This window comes from Monodelphis domestica, chromosome 6, assembly GCF_027887165.1.
Source record: "Monodelphis domestica isolate mMonDom1 chromosome 6, mMonDom1.pri, whole genome shotgun sequence".
Taxonomy (NCBI): domain Eukaryota; kingdom Metazoa; phylum Chordata; class Mammalia; order Didelphimorphia; family Didelphidae; genus Monodelphis; species Monodelphis domestica.
In genome coordinates, this window is record NC_077232.1 from 177,430,657 (window position 1) to 177,444,811 (window position 14,155).

The 14,155-nt window shown below is 35.1% G+C and overlaps 1 protein-coding gene across 3 annotated transcripts in view; it reads right to left on the bottom strand.

Moving 5' to 3' along the window:
* GYPA (glycophorin A (MNS blood group)) overlaps nt 1-7,472 on the bottom strand; it is a 49,816-nt gene extending 42,344 nt beyond the window's left edge. The window contains exon 1 of one of the 3 annotated variants that reach the window (XM_007496278.2): nt 7,322-7,472. In XM_007496278.2, coding sequence (XP_007496340.2) covers nt 7,322-7,358 — 37 coding nt within the window. In that variant the 5' untranslated portion in view covers nt 7,359-7,472. The remainder of the gene's footprint in view (nt 1-7,321) is intronic. The other 2 variants (XM_007496279.2, XM_007496280.3) reach the window with 2 other exon arrangements.
* Nucleotides 7,473-14,155: the final 6,683 nt, after the last annotated feature.

Here is a 14,155-nt window from a genome sequence, read left to right on the forward strand (position 1 = left end):
GAGATTAACAAAAACATAAATGCTATACCACAAGAAATCATCAAAGAGAATTGCCCTGATATTCTCAATCAAGGGGGCAAAATAAAAATATAAAGGATTCATAGAACACCCTCCATACTAAATCTCCCAAAGACAACCCCCAAGAATGTAATCACCAAATTCAAGAGCTACCAAGCTAAGGAAAAAAATCTTAGAAGAAGCTAAAAAGAGGAACTTCAGATTCAGAGGAGCACCAATAAGAATTACACAAGACCTAGCAGTGAACCTGCTAAGAGACCGCAAAGCCTGGAACATAATATTCAGAAAGGTAAGAGAACTGAGTCTTCAACCAAGAATCAACTACCCATCAAAACTGACTATATACTTCCAGGGGAAAGTATGGACATTCAACAAAATAGAAGATTTTCAAGTATTTGCAAAGAAAAGACCAGAACTCAGTGGAAAGTTTGACATCCAAGAGAAACATGAAAAGGTAAATATGAAAGAAAGGGAAAAGGAGAAAGTGTTTTTTTTCTTCTTTTATTCAAACTCTCTTCTATAAGGGCTACAATTAGATCAAATTATATATATTAACATATGGGGGAAATGTTATGTGTAACTTTCAAAAATTTTATACCATAATAGAGTAACCAGAAGAATCACTCATAGGGAAAGATGGGGGCATTAACATGATTAGGAGGGGGAAAAAAGAAAGATAAAGGGAGGGGGGGAATCAATGAGGATACTAAGATATACTTGAAGAAGTAGAAATAAATTAAATAGAATAATCTTTGTCACACAAAGATACACATGGGAAGGGGAGGGGAAGAATTCTCTTATAAGAAGGAGAGGAAATGAGTGCTAATTGGTATTACTTAAACCTTACTCTCAGTGAAATCAACTCTGAGAGGGAAGAGCATCTAGATCTATTGGGATCTTGAATTCTATCTTATCCAACAGGATAAGGGAGAGGGGAAACTTAGGGGGCCTAGGGGGAGGGAGTACAAAAAGGGAGGGAAGGAGGAGGGGAGGGGAAGGGAGCAAAAAGAGAGGGGCCAGAAAGGGAAGCATAGCAAGGGAGGGGACTAGGGGGACTGAATTAAAGTAAATCACTGGTTTAAAAAGGTTATAGTAAAAGAAGAAAGATTAGAAGTAGGGGAGGATATCAAAATGCTGGGGAATTCACAAATGACAATCATAACATTGAACGTGAATGGGATGAACTCACCCATAAAATGTAGACAAATAGAAGAATGGATTAGAATCCCAAACCCTACCATATGTTGTCTTCAAGAAACACACATGAGGCGGGTAGATACTCACAAGGTCAGAATTAAAGGTTGGAGTAAGGCCTCAACTGACAGAAAGAAGGCAGGAGTAGCAATCATGATATCTGACAAAGCCAAAGCAAAAATTGACCTGATTAAAAGGGATGGGGAAGGTAAATACATCCTGATAAAAGGGAGTATAGACAATGAGGAAATATCACTAATAAAAATGTATGCACCAAATGGTATAGCATCCAAATTTCTAATGGAGAAACTAGGAGAATTGAAGGAGGAAATAGATAATAAAACTATACTAGTGGGATATCTGGACCAACCACTATCAAATTTAGATAAATCAAATAAGAAAATAAATAAAAAAGAGGTAAAAGAGGTGAATGAAATCTTAGAAAAATTAGAGTTGATAGATATATGGAGAAAAATAAATAGGGATAAAAAGAATACTCCTTCTTTTCAGCAGCACATGGCATATTCACAAAGATTGATCATACACTAGGTCATAAAAACATGGCATACAAATGCAGAAAAGCAGAATTAATTAATGCAACTCTTTCAGATCATAAGGTAATAAAAATAATGATTTGTAAGGGTACATGGAGAGCAAAATCAAAAATCAATTGGAAATTAAATAACATGATGCTCCAAAATCGGTTAGAGAACAAATCATAAAAAAAATAATTCCATTGAAGAAAATGACAATGATGAGACATCCTTTCCAAACTTATTGGATGCAGCCAAAGCAGTACTCAGAGGAAAATTCATATCCCTGAGTATATGTATTAACAAATTAGGGAGGGCAGAGATCAAAGAATTGGACATGCAAATCAAAAATTTGAAAGCAAACAAATTAAGAACCCCCAGAAGAAAACCAAATTAGAAATCCTAAAAATTAAGGGAGAAATTAATAAAATTGAAAGTGATAGAACTATTGAACTCATAAATAAGACAATAAGCTTGGACTTTGAAAAAACAAACAAAATAGACAAAGTACTGGTCAATCTAATTAAAAAAAGGAGAGAAGAAAAGCAAATTAACAGTATCATAGATGAAAAGGGGAATCATACCTCCAATGAAGAGGAAATTAAGGCAATCATTAAAAACTTCTTTGCCCAATTATATGGCAATAAATATGCCAATCTAAGCGATATGGATGAATACTTACAAAAATACAAATTGCCTAGACTAACAGAAGAAGAAATAGAATTCTCAAATAATCCCATATCAGAAAAATAAATCCAACAGGTCATCAAAGAACTCCCTAAGAGAAAATCCCCAGGGCCAGATGGATTCACAAGTGAATTCTATCAAACATTCAAAGAACAGCTAATCCCAATACTATACAAACTATTTGACATAATAAGCAAAGAGGGAGTTCTACCAAATTCGTTTTATGACACAAACATGGTACTGATTCCGAAGCCAGGCAGGGCAAAAATGGAGAAAGAAAACTACAGACCAATCTCCCTAATGAACGTATGTAAAGATTAACATCATCTGCAATGGGGATAAACTAGATGCATTCTGAATAAGATCAGGAGTGAAACACACATGCCCATTATCACCTCTATTATTTAACATTGTACTAGAAACACTAACAGTAGCAATTAGAGAAGGAAAAGAAATTGAAGACATTAAAATAGGCAATGAGGAGACCAAGTTATCACTCTTTGTGGATGATATGATGGTATACTTAAAGAATCCTAGTGAATCAACCAAAAAGCTAATCAAAATAATCAACAACTTTAGCAAAGTTGCAGGATACAAAATAAACCCGCCTAAGTCATCATCATTTCTATATATTTCCAATACAGCTCAGCGGCAAGAATTAGAAACAGAAATCCCATTCAAAATTGCCTCCGACAAAATAAAATACTTAGGAATCTATCTCCCGAGACAAAGGGAACTGTATAAACACAACTATAAAACACTCTCCACACAACTAAAACTAGACTTGAGCAATTGGAAAAACATTAACTGCTCACGGGTAGGACGAGCCAATATAATAAAAATGAACATCCTACCCAAACTTATCTATCTATTTAGTGCCATAACCATTGAACTTCCAATTTTTTTTTTTATTCAATTAGAAAAACCGTAACAAAGTTCATTTGGAAGAACAAAGGATCAAGGATATTCAAGGAAATAATGAAAAAATTACAAAGGAAGGTGGCCTTGCAGTCCCAGATCTCAAATTCTATTATAAAGCAGTGGTCATCAAAACAATTTGGTACTGGCTAAGACACAGAAAGGAGGATCAGTGTAATAGACTTGGGGTAAGTGACCTCAGCAAGACAGTCTATGACAAACCCAAAGACCCCAGCTTTTGGGACAAAAATCCACTATTTGACAAAAACTGCTGGGAAAACTGGAAGACAGTATAGGAGAGATTAGGTTTGGATCAACACCTCACACCCTACACCAAGATAAACTCAGAATGGGTGAATGACTTGAACATAAAGAAGGAAACTATAAGTAAACTAGGTGAACACAGAATAGTATACATGTCAGACCTGTGGGAAGGGAAAGACTTTAAAACCAAACAAGACATAGAGAGTCACAAAATGTAAAATAAACAATTTTGATTACATCAAATTAAAAAGTTTTTGTACAAACAATACCAATGTAACCAAAATTAGAAGGGAAGCAACAATTTGGGAAACAATCTTCATAACAAAAACCTCTGACAAAGGTCTAATTACTCAAACTTATAAAGAGCTAAGTCAATTGTACAAAAAAATCAAGCCATTCTCTAATTGATAAATGGGCAAGGGACATGAATAGGCAGTTTTCAGCCAAAGAAATCAAAACTATTAATAAGCACATGAAAAAGTGTTCTAAATCTCTGATAATCAGAGAGATGCAAATCAAAACAACTCTGAGGTTTCACCTCACACCTAGCAGATTGGCTAACATGACAGCAAAGGAAAGTAATGAATGCTGGAGGGGATGTGGCAAAGTTGGGACATTAATTCATTGCTGGTGGAGTTGTGAACTGATCCAACCATTCTGGAGGGCAATTTGGAACTATGCCCAAAGGGTGATAAAAGACTGTCTGCCCTTTGATCCAGCCATAGCACTGCTGGGCTTGTACCCCAAAGAAATAATAAGGATAAAGACTTGTACAAGAATATTCATAGCTGCGCTCTTTGTGGTGGCAAAAAAATTGGAAAATGAGAGGATGCCCTTTGATTGGGAAATGGCTGAACAAATTGTGGTATATGTTGGTGATGGAATACTATTGTGCAAAAAGGAATAATAAAGTGGAGGAATTCCATGAAGACTGGAATAACTTCCAGGAAGTGATGCAGAGTCAAAGGAGCAGAGGCAGGGGAACATTGTACAGAGAGACTGATACACTATGGTACAATTGAACATAATGGACTTCTCCTTTAGGGACAATGCATTGTCCCTGACCAATCCGCAGGGATCAAGGAGAAAAACACTACCCTCAAGCAGAGTATAAATAGTGGGAGTAAAAACATGGAGGAAAGGCAATAGCTTGACTACAGGAGTGGAGGGGATATGATTGAGGAAAGACTCTAAATGAACTCCTTAATGAAAATACCAACAACATGGAAAAGAGTTCGGACCGAGGGCACATGTGATACCCAGAGGAAGCCTGCATCACCATTGGGAGGGGTAGTGTGGGGGGGAAGAAAATGATCTTTGTTTCTAATGAATAATGTTTGAAAATGACCAAATAAAATAATGTTTAAAAGGGGAAAAAATAAATAAAGATGTCCAGAGAAGGGAATTCAGTAACTCTTGAGGCAGTCCCTTCTACCTTTGGTTAAATCTAGTGGTTAGGAATCTTTTCTTAGATCAAGCCTAAATTTGCTTCTTTATAACTTTGACCTATTTTATCTAATTTTTGCCCTCCAGGCTTAAGTAAAACAGCCCTCTCCAAAAAGGCAACTTTTGAAATCCTTAATGTTAGTCCTTCCGTCAAATAAATAATGAGAAATTCTATTTAGTCAAGTCATCAGGTATTTATTAAGCACCTGTTACAGATAAGGAGAACATAGAAAAAAGCAAAACAAATAGTTCCTGCTTTCAAGGAGCCTACTGTCTAATTAAGGAGAGAATATACAAAGAACTACATACAGCAATATTCACACAGGGTAAATTGCTGATCTTTTTTTCTTATATACATTTTTCAGAACTATTCCTAGGAGCCTCATTTTCCTAGTGAATATTTGTTAAGTAAATGATCAATAAATTCACTCTATCCATTTCAGTTTGATCACTCAAATTATTTACTAATATCTATTCATAATAATAATAATAGCTAGCATTGACATAATGTTGGCCAATTACTTTACACATGTGAACTTATTTGATACTCCCAACCACCCTGGGAGGTAAGGACTTTTATTTATTATCCTCACTTTACAGTTAAGAAATCTGAGCCACAGAGAAGCTAAGTGACTCACCGTGTCTAAGGCAGGATTCAAACTCTGGTTTTCTTGACTCAGAGTTCCTTATAGCATGATTATATTTACATGAACACAATCACATTCATGATTATATTGAAAAAACCTTTAGAGGTAGAAGCTTAATAAAGCTTTATGATATTCCACTGGAACCTCCCACCCCCTCCTGTCTGACATAATTTATAATTAGATCATGTGTTCTTAGACCCAGGGGTTCCACTATGGTCTGCTTCTCAAAGAGATAAAATAAGGAGGAAAAAAACCTCATTTATGCACAAATATTTATAGGAGCTCTTTTTGTTGTAATAAGGCACTAAAAGAGTAATTATTAGTTGGGGACCAGATGAACAAAATTTGTTATATAAATGCAATATTATAAAAATGTAAAGGAATTTAATGATTGCTTTTTAAAAATACTAGTTTCAGAAGGTTTACATGAACTGACCTGGAGTGAAGTAAATAGAACTAAAAGAATAATTTCAATAATGACAACTTTGTAAAGATAAACAACTTTTCTCCCACTATACTCTTATTTCATTAAATATTTCTTAATTACATGAAAAAAAATTTTTAACATTCACTTAAAAAAAATTTGACCAGTGGAAATGCTTGTTGGCTTTGGGAGGGGGAGGAAAGAGGGGAGTGAAAGAAAATGAATCATGTGATATTTAAAAAAAAAACAACAAAAATTTTAAGTAAAAAACATTGAGTTTCAAATTCTCTCCTACTTTCCTTTTACTCTTCCCTGAAGAAAGAGAAATGACTAAAAGATTTGAGGTTTCTGAACAATGTAATTATCTCAATTTCAGAGTACCAGTGATAAAGCATGCTGCTCACCTTGTCATACAAAAATAACACACGTTCTCAGACACATCTACTGTGGGAATACATTGTACTTGTCTATGTTTATTTGTTGCAATATTTTTCATTTGGAGTGTGGGAATGCTATGGAACAGAGGAAAACTAACAATAGGATTATTTTTTAAAAAAAGAGGATTATTGAAGCACTTTTAAAAAAGCACAGAAGGGAATAGAAGGAAAGCCAGAAGAAACAACTTCAAGTAGAATGGTGAAAGCTTCATGTTAAATGTATTATATGTATACTTAAAAGGGAAAGAAAGCTATATGTAATAGACACTTGTTGATTCATATGACAGCCCCTTTTTCTCTTTTAAAATTCTTATTTTTTATTAAATTCAGAATAAAATAATTAAAAATATAAATATAAAAACAAAATAGTCTTTATCCTCAAGGAATGTACTTCTTAGATGATTTTAAGCAAGCAGGATAAAGTCATTCCAAGTAAGGGTGTTGGTGGTATCAGAACTTTCAAGTAAGTGACTTTTTTATTATTTATTTCTAGTGGATACATTTTTGCAGGTTTGCTGTGAACTTAGTGATTACTGGAAAGTATTATTTTGACTTGCATAAACAAATGACAGTCCACTTAACACAATTTTGTTTTTCTTATTATTTACTTTTTATTTATGCAATTCAACAACACCAATAGTTAGAACTTGTCTAAAAGTGTCGTATCAGCCTCTCCCACCCCAAAACACACTCACCAAACCAAACACAGCATTCACTTGGGGAAAAAACCCCACAATAAAACTCTTCACTTACCTGAAAGAAGTAATAAGAGAATCATCTCTTTATACATCCTCAGATGGTACTTTATTTTCACAATTCAATGCAAGAAAAACAAAATCTCCCCACTGAGACAATTACCAAGAAAGTTTAGCTGTGGCCATCTCCAGCAACAGCCTGCTAACTTTTATCTGTCCTGCCCAAGTTCCTGAGGTCTTATCATCAGCAAGAAATGCCCATTACATGGCAGTGTAATGCCCCTGCACAATCTGCAGGGATACAGGAGAAAAAAACACTATCCATAAGCAGAGGACAAACTGAGGGAGTAGAAACACCGAGGAAAAGCAACTGCCTGACTACAATGGCTGAGGGGACATGACAGAGGAAAGACTCTGAGTGAACACTCTGATGCAAATACTAACAACATGGCAATGGGTTCGAGTCAAGAACACATATGATACCAGTGGAATCACGTGTCGGCCACAGGGGGTGGGAGGGAGGAAAAGAAAATGATCTTTGTCTTTAATGAAAAATGCATGGAAATGATCAAATAAAATATTATAAAATTAAAAAAAAAAAGAAATGCCCATTACACAAAGATCACAAACATTTCTTAATGATTAGAGACTGTATTCAACCTACTCAAGGCTGCAAAGCAGAACTGGTAGAGCCAAAGCCCGAATAAGCTCTATGAAATTCAAACATAAAAGGTGACCCAGAGAATGAAGTTTGTATGAAGAAATGGGTTTGCTTTTTTTCCCCTTTCAAACTTTGGAATATTTGATTAAAAAATAGAGGGCTATCTTAATTTATGCAAATCAGGAAATTTGTAAAGATCTATAAGTTAGTTATTTGTTGATTATCCTCAATTGGGAGAGAATCCATATATATACATATATATCTCCAAAATATATCTATATGTATATATGAAGCTTAATGAGTCAGCTTACCTCCAATATCTCCTTACCTAAAGCTAGTCTGAAGGAAATGAAATGGAACTGAACAGAAAAAAGAGAGCTTATGGGACAGTTTTCTCCAGAATAGCAACACTAGGCAGAGATACCCCTCATATTTCAGCAGAAAGTCAAAAGGAGCTCACATCAACACAGACTAAGCTACAGATCATGAAAAGAATGACTCATGAGAAGATAACCTGAGAGCAACAGAAATTCAATAATGTGGCATGGAACAAGGAATTCAGGAAGCAATCTACAACTTATATGAAGGCAAATAGTTTAGATTCTGCCCAGACTTTGCCATCTACACAACCAGCCACATCCACATACTTTCTTCTTCATTTTTAAGTAGATAAAAGTAGAAATTGGATATGGCAAATGAAAATGTGAAATACCTAACTTGTTCCTCAGAGTATTCATAATAATTGATCACCCTCTACCACATTATCTTCTGGAAATGTATGTGGACTATATAAGTACAATTTATAAAAAAAAGTTAAGGTGAACATGGATGCATTTAGGCTAAAATTCCAGACCTTCATTTTTTTTTGCTCCACGAGAATAAATTTGTTGGCACTCTTAATAATCTATCAACTGAGAGGATTTGGCTAAATTATATAAAGCCTACTTCCACATTTAAATCTTATAAATTTGTGAGCCTAAGTGAATCCAGGAGAGTAAAACTGACATAAATGAAAAATTAGCAGAACTGAGGTGACTTATTTTAAGATCTCTCGGAAACACAGGCAATTTTTATGAGACCATAATTCAAAAGATATTTCTCAATTGATTTGTCTGGTTTACAAAAAAAAAAATAGGCACTAAAGAACCATTTGCTTTTGTAACAAAGATAGCTGAGGTGGGGAACAGATTACATTTCCCATAATTCTTGGGCTCAGAAGTCAATTGCTCTTTGGCAAAAGTTCTTAGAACTCTGTTTCTCTTGAGACTGTATGCCTGTGACCATCAGGATAATGTCACAGAGAGACTATGAGAATAAGACTGGGAAGAAAGCTAGATATGGGTGTGTTAGGTGCGAGGATGGGTCATTCAAGACCTCATTGTTGAGTTCTAGGAATTGAAGAGTTTTGGAGACTCCCAATAAGCTAGGAGAGATGGTGGCGGAGAAGGGAGAAATGAACTAGCACCAATATTACTGGCTATCCCAGAAAGCATTTTTATATATTTATATAACAAGTATAAATTAAACCTGTGATTATAAAAAGGAAAACAACAGTCATTGGTATTTTTTTGGAGAGCAAAAGCAACATCGAGTTTTCATAATTGTTATATATAGTTTTCCTATCTCTTAAAGGAGATAAGATACTTATTTCTATACCTGGTATATATAAGTCTACATAGTCAGAAACCAGAAGGCTTCCACAGGACCAAAGGTGCTCTCAAAGAAATAATTTTCTTTGTGTGATTTTCTTGCCAGGATTCATTCTGATCAGGAGTAGAATGGTGGTTCAGGTGTGGAAGATAGAGTGTTTGAGCCTGGAATCAGTAAGACCTAAGTTTGAATTCTGCCTCAGACATTTCTTGATGTGTGAACCCAGGCTAATTAATTATCTCAGCTTCAGTTCCTCATCTGTAACATGGGGTTGATTATAGCACCTATTGCCCAGGGTCACTATGTGTATCAAATGAAATATTTATAGTTCTTTGCAAACTTTAAAGTCTATATAAATGCTTATGTTATTATTAATATTTATAAGTAAATAATAATGCTTATTATTATTACTTGTAGTATCTTGGCAAGAATCAAGAAGTCTGAAATGCATCTTAGTACTCTTGAGGAGACTCAAGTCAGAGTGCATTAATCACATATTGCTAATAAGCACATATTCATTTGGGAATAGGTATTGAGAAACTAGGTAAGGACTTGAACCAGATGTCATTAAATTTCATTCATATAAAATGCCTCCCACACTGAAGCCTAATTCCATGCGAATTCAAAGTTGAATGAATGTGAGGCCAGGACAAAGGGCTCACATCTCTGCCTGAGGATCTGGAACATGAAGAGAAACAGATAAACAGAAGGATGCTGGATCCCAGGGACTTGCCCTCTCTCATATCAGAAAACTACATGGGTTGGGTCAGGGCCAAGTAGCAGATGGCACAAATATCATCTTTCTCTTGGTTGGCAGAATTGTGCCCATAAACTTTTCTCTCTCAAAGTTCTGTTTTTTAAATGACATAAACAGAATTATGGCTAATACTTTGATTGCAATTCTGCCTTTCTTTTTGTTCTTTACTGCATTATTTCATGAAATGAAAGAACATTAATTGTCTTCTCTGCAAAAAGAGAACTTTTAGTAGATGGCTCATAGAGAATGAGGAGGTCCTTACATAGGTAAGTTATGTAACTCTGTTTGCATCAGTTTCCTCATATGTGAAGTGAGCTGGAGAAGGAAATGGCAAACTGCTCGAGTATCTTTTGCAAGAAAACTCCAAATGGAGTCACCAAGAGTCAGACAGCTGAAAATGAATAAACATTATATCCTTGGTGTTCCACCTCATCACTGAAAAGGAAATGAGAGAAGGGGAAACCTACTCCACCTTCCCCCAAGTACCCTGTTCAGCTTGGAGAGAATAAAGGGAAAAAATGTTGTTTTTCCTAGGACTTCTTCCTCTCCTAAATGAAGCAGTATTACACAGTGCAAAGAGTCCTAGTTGTTGGGAGTCAGAAGATCTAAATTCAAAACTTTCCTTCTGCCCAAGTATTTCTTTGGCCCTTGGGGAGTTGCTTCACTTTTTTGGGTTATAAAATGAGAGGTTTGGGCTAGATGACCTCTGAGGTTCTTTTTTTTCTCCAAATCTATTATCCCATGACTGGGATCATAGGAATTACTCCTGTGAAGAACATAATCCTTCATTTCATTGAGGCCCAGAGTAAAGTCAATTCCTTTTGGTTCAGATTGATAATGTCAAGTGGAATTCAAACCCATGTCTTCTGACTTCAAATCTTATGCTTTTTCAAATACAACACACTGATTATATCTGTAACAATCAAATCTTAAAATCTGCTTCATGTGGAATTTAGCAGGTGTCACTAGTTTTTTTTTTAATTCATCTTTTTGTGGCATAGAGGATAGAGTATCTGACTGAATTCAGGAAGAGGTAAGTTTAAATCCTATCTCTGATTCTTATTAGCTATGAAACTAGTTGTTTCACTTCATACCTCCAATCCTCAATTCATGCATCTGTGAAATTGGCATTTCACTTACCTTATAGTGTGGATACCAGGATCAAAGAATATAATGTACATAAAATGCTTTGCAAAAGGTAAAACTCTATAAAAGTTGCTTGCACCTCAAATAAATGTAGTTTTTTTGGTTATCTCAATTCCCCCATATTTAGTGATTTCATGTTTTATTTTTTAAATTAATGCCATTATTAATGCCATCCTCTTTCTTCTCCTCTTCTTTGTCCTTTCCTCCTCTTCTTCTTGCCCCTCTCCATTCTCCTTTCCCTAGTTTTCTTCCAAGGATTTAAAAGAATAAGCAAGGACATAATTAATACCCCACAAAAAGTAGACACAGAATTTGTTCGTATATTGTTATTCAGTGCCTGCTGATGAAAATCACAACCTTCAGTGCACATGCCCTAACACTATTTGTTTTTCCATTAGCAAGTGGAATTGTACATCCTTGGTGTCTCCTTCAAGGTTGATGCCCAGGTTTCTCATGGTGAAAATTTGTACCCACCTACTCTGAATACCTTACTTATCTTGTATACATGGTATATTTGCTGAAAGTCATAGGGTGACTTCTGGTGACATGTCCAAACCATGGCAATAAAACTAAAAATGCCACCAATCAAAGGTATAGCAACAAAGGGAAAAAAGTTACCAAGTTACCAGTGTTTTCTTCTTTGGTCTTGAAGGAGTTCATGAAAAAGGAATATTTATGGAATCCTGAGAAATTTCATTTGTGATAAAAAACTACAAATTTGCTGAGAAAGTTGAACTCAAAAAAGGGTATTGGGAAGAGTATCAAATTTGGAGTCAAATATCTTCCATTCAAACCCTGGTCCTTGCTACTTTCTACTTTTTTTTTTTGATCTTTGATAAGTCACTTGCATTCTAAACCTTATCTTCCTCCTTTGAAAAATTAGAGAATTGGACTAGATAGTGCTTTCCTAGCCCTAATTCTGATCATAGAAAGACTTCTAAATCTCAGCCATATATGATTTATATGCTCTATGAATTGAGATTTGAACCTATATCCCTAGACTCCAAATTCATCATATTTTCTAGAGCATCACAGTATCTCTTAAAGCCCTGCCATGATTGAGGGAAGCTTCCAGCTCCATGAGTACCAAATGGGGTTCTCATTCCCTTCAGTCAGTTGGAGGTGTTCTGAGAATGTCTACATATGAGAATGAATACTGAGAAAATATATAGATACTTATTTACTTATATCATGTGTGTTTCTGTTGTTCACTCACTGCTAAAAACTTCAGTCAACTGTAAGTGTTTAGTGTGATGCTGAGAATGGTAGAAGTTATTGAAGGAAGAAATCCCTCATGACAAAAGAGAAACATATATGTCTATTGAACCATAGTTCCTGCTAATGACTTTCACTATTGCATGCAGTGGTTGAAAATAAGACAAGTGGTTGGGCTAGGGGTGGGGAGAAATTCAGAGTAGGGAAGTAGAAGACAAATTTAAAAATAGAACAAGGAAGATTTTTTAAAACAAAAAATTTACTGGTATTTTTTGGTTTTATATCATTTACATTTCCTCTTAACCCCTCCCCTACTCACTTCCCATAGGACCATCCCTTATAATCGAGAAAATAAAAAGAAGAAATAAAGTTCAGTAAAATTACCCAATAAGTGAAAAAAGTTTGTTATATATTGTCTTTTACTCCAATGGAACTTCCGCAAAATAGTGGGTGGAGGTGTCTTTTCATATCTATTCTTTGGGTCTGAATTCGGTCATTATAATTTATGACATTCAGTTTTAATTGTTTTGGGTTCCATTCTTTCTATTTACATTATTAAGGACATTCTGTATATGTTTTCCTGGATCTACTAAATTTACTTTGGATCAAGTCAACTATTTCTTTCCATGTTTCTCTGTTTTCATCATATTTGTTGCTTCTTGTAGCCCATTACTGCAAGCCCATTCCAGTCATGCCCCTGTAGCCACTGATTTGATATCCATTCATTCAGTTACTTGTGATTAACCACCAAAAGAGAAGTGTAAAAAATGGAAAAGTCTAGAAATAAGAAAACAAATGATTCATAAGTTTTAAACTGTCTGCCAAGTAAATACAGGCTATAATACGGTGGTCTACTAATCCAGAACCTGACATATCTCTCTTTGTCCCTTTACCCATACTCTTATGCAAAATTTCTTTCCTGTCTGCCTCTAGGGTTCTTGCTGATAGCTTTTGTTGTATCATTATTGCAGTGTTTCTGTCTAAGAAAGCCCTTATTTACTGCAATAATAGCCTCAAAGTGCAATAGTAGTGGTGGTGATAGTGCAGTTGTGCCCCCAGATCTGCTGATTTAATGATCCTCTGATTTAATGTCCTAAAGTTACAAGTGTTCCTTTATATCTGTGGTTTCATAGATATAAAATGAGCCTTGGAACATATCCTCTGTGGATATTCCATGACTTTTTTAGCATGGTATAGTGGAAAGAATGCTGGATTTGGGGTCAGGGGAGACCTGGATTTGAATCCCAGTTATAAGGCTTACTAGACATGTGCAGAACCTCCTTCAATTTTCTCATTTAAGATGGACATCATAATGGGTACTACTACTTCTCAGCATTGCTCTGAGATTTTCTGCAAATCTTAAAATGCTATACAAGCCTCAATAACTATTCTTAGCTGGTATATTCTTATCTTGGTGTGTTGACATTTTTTGTTTTTTTTAAAAATCTTGTGATAATATTCAA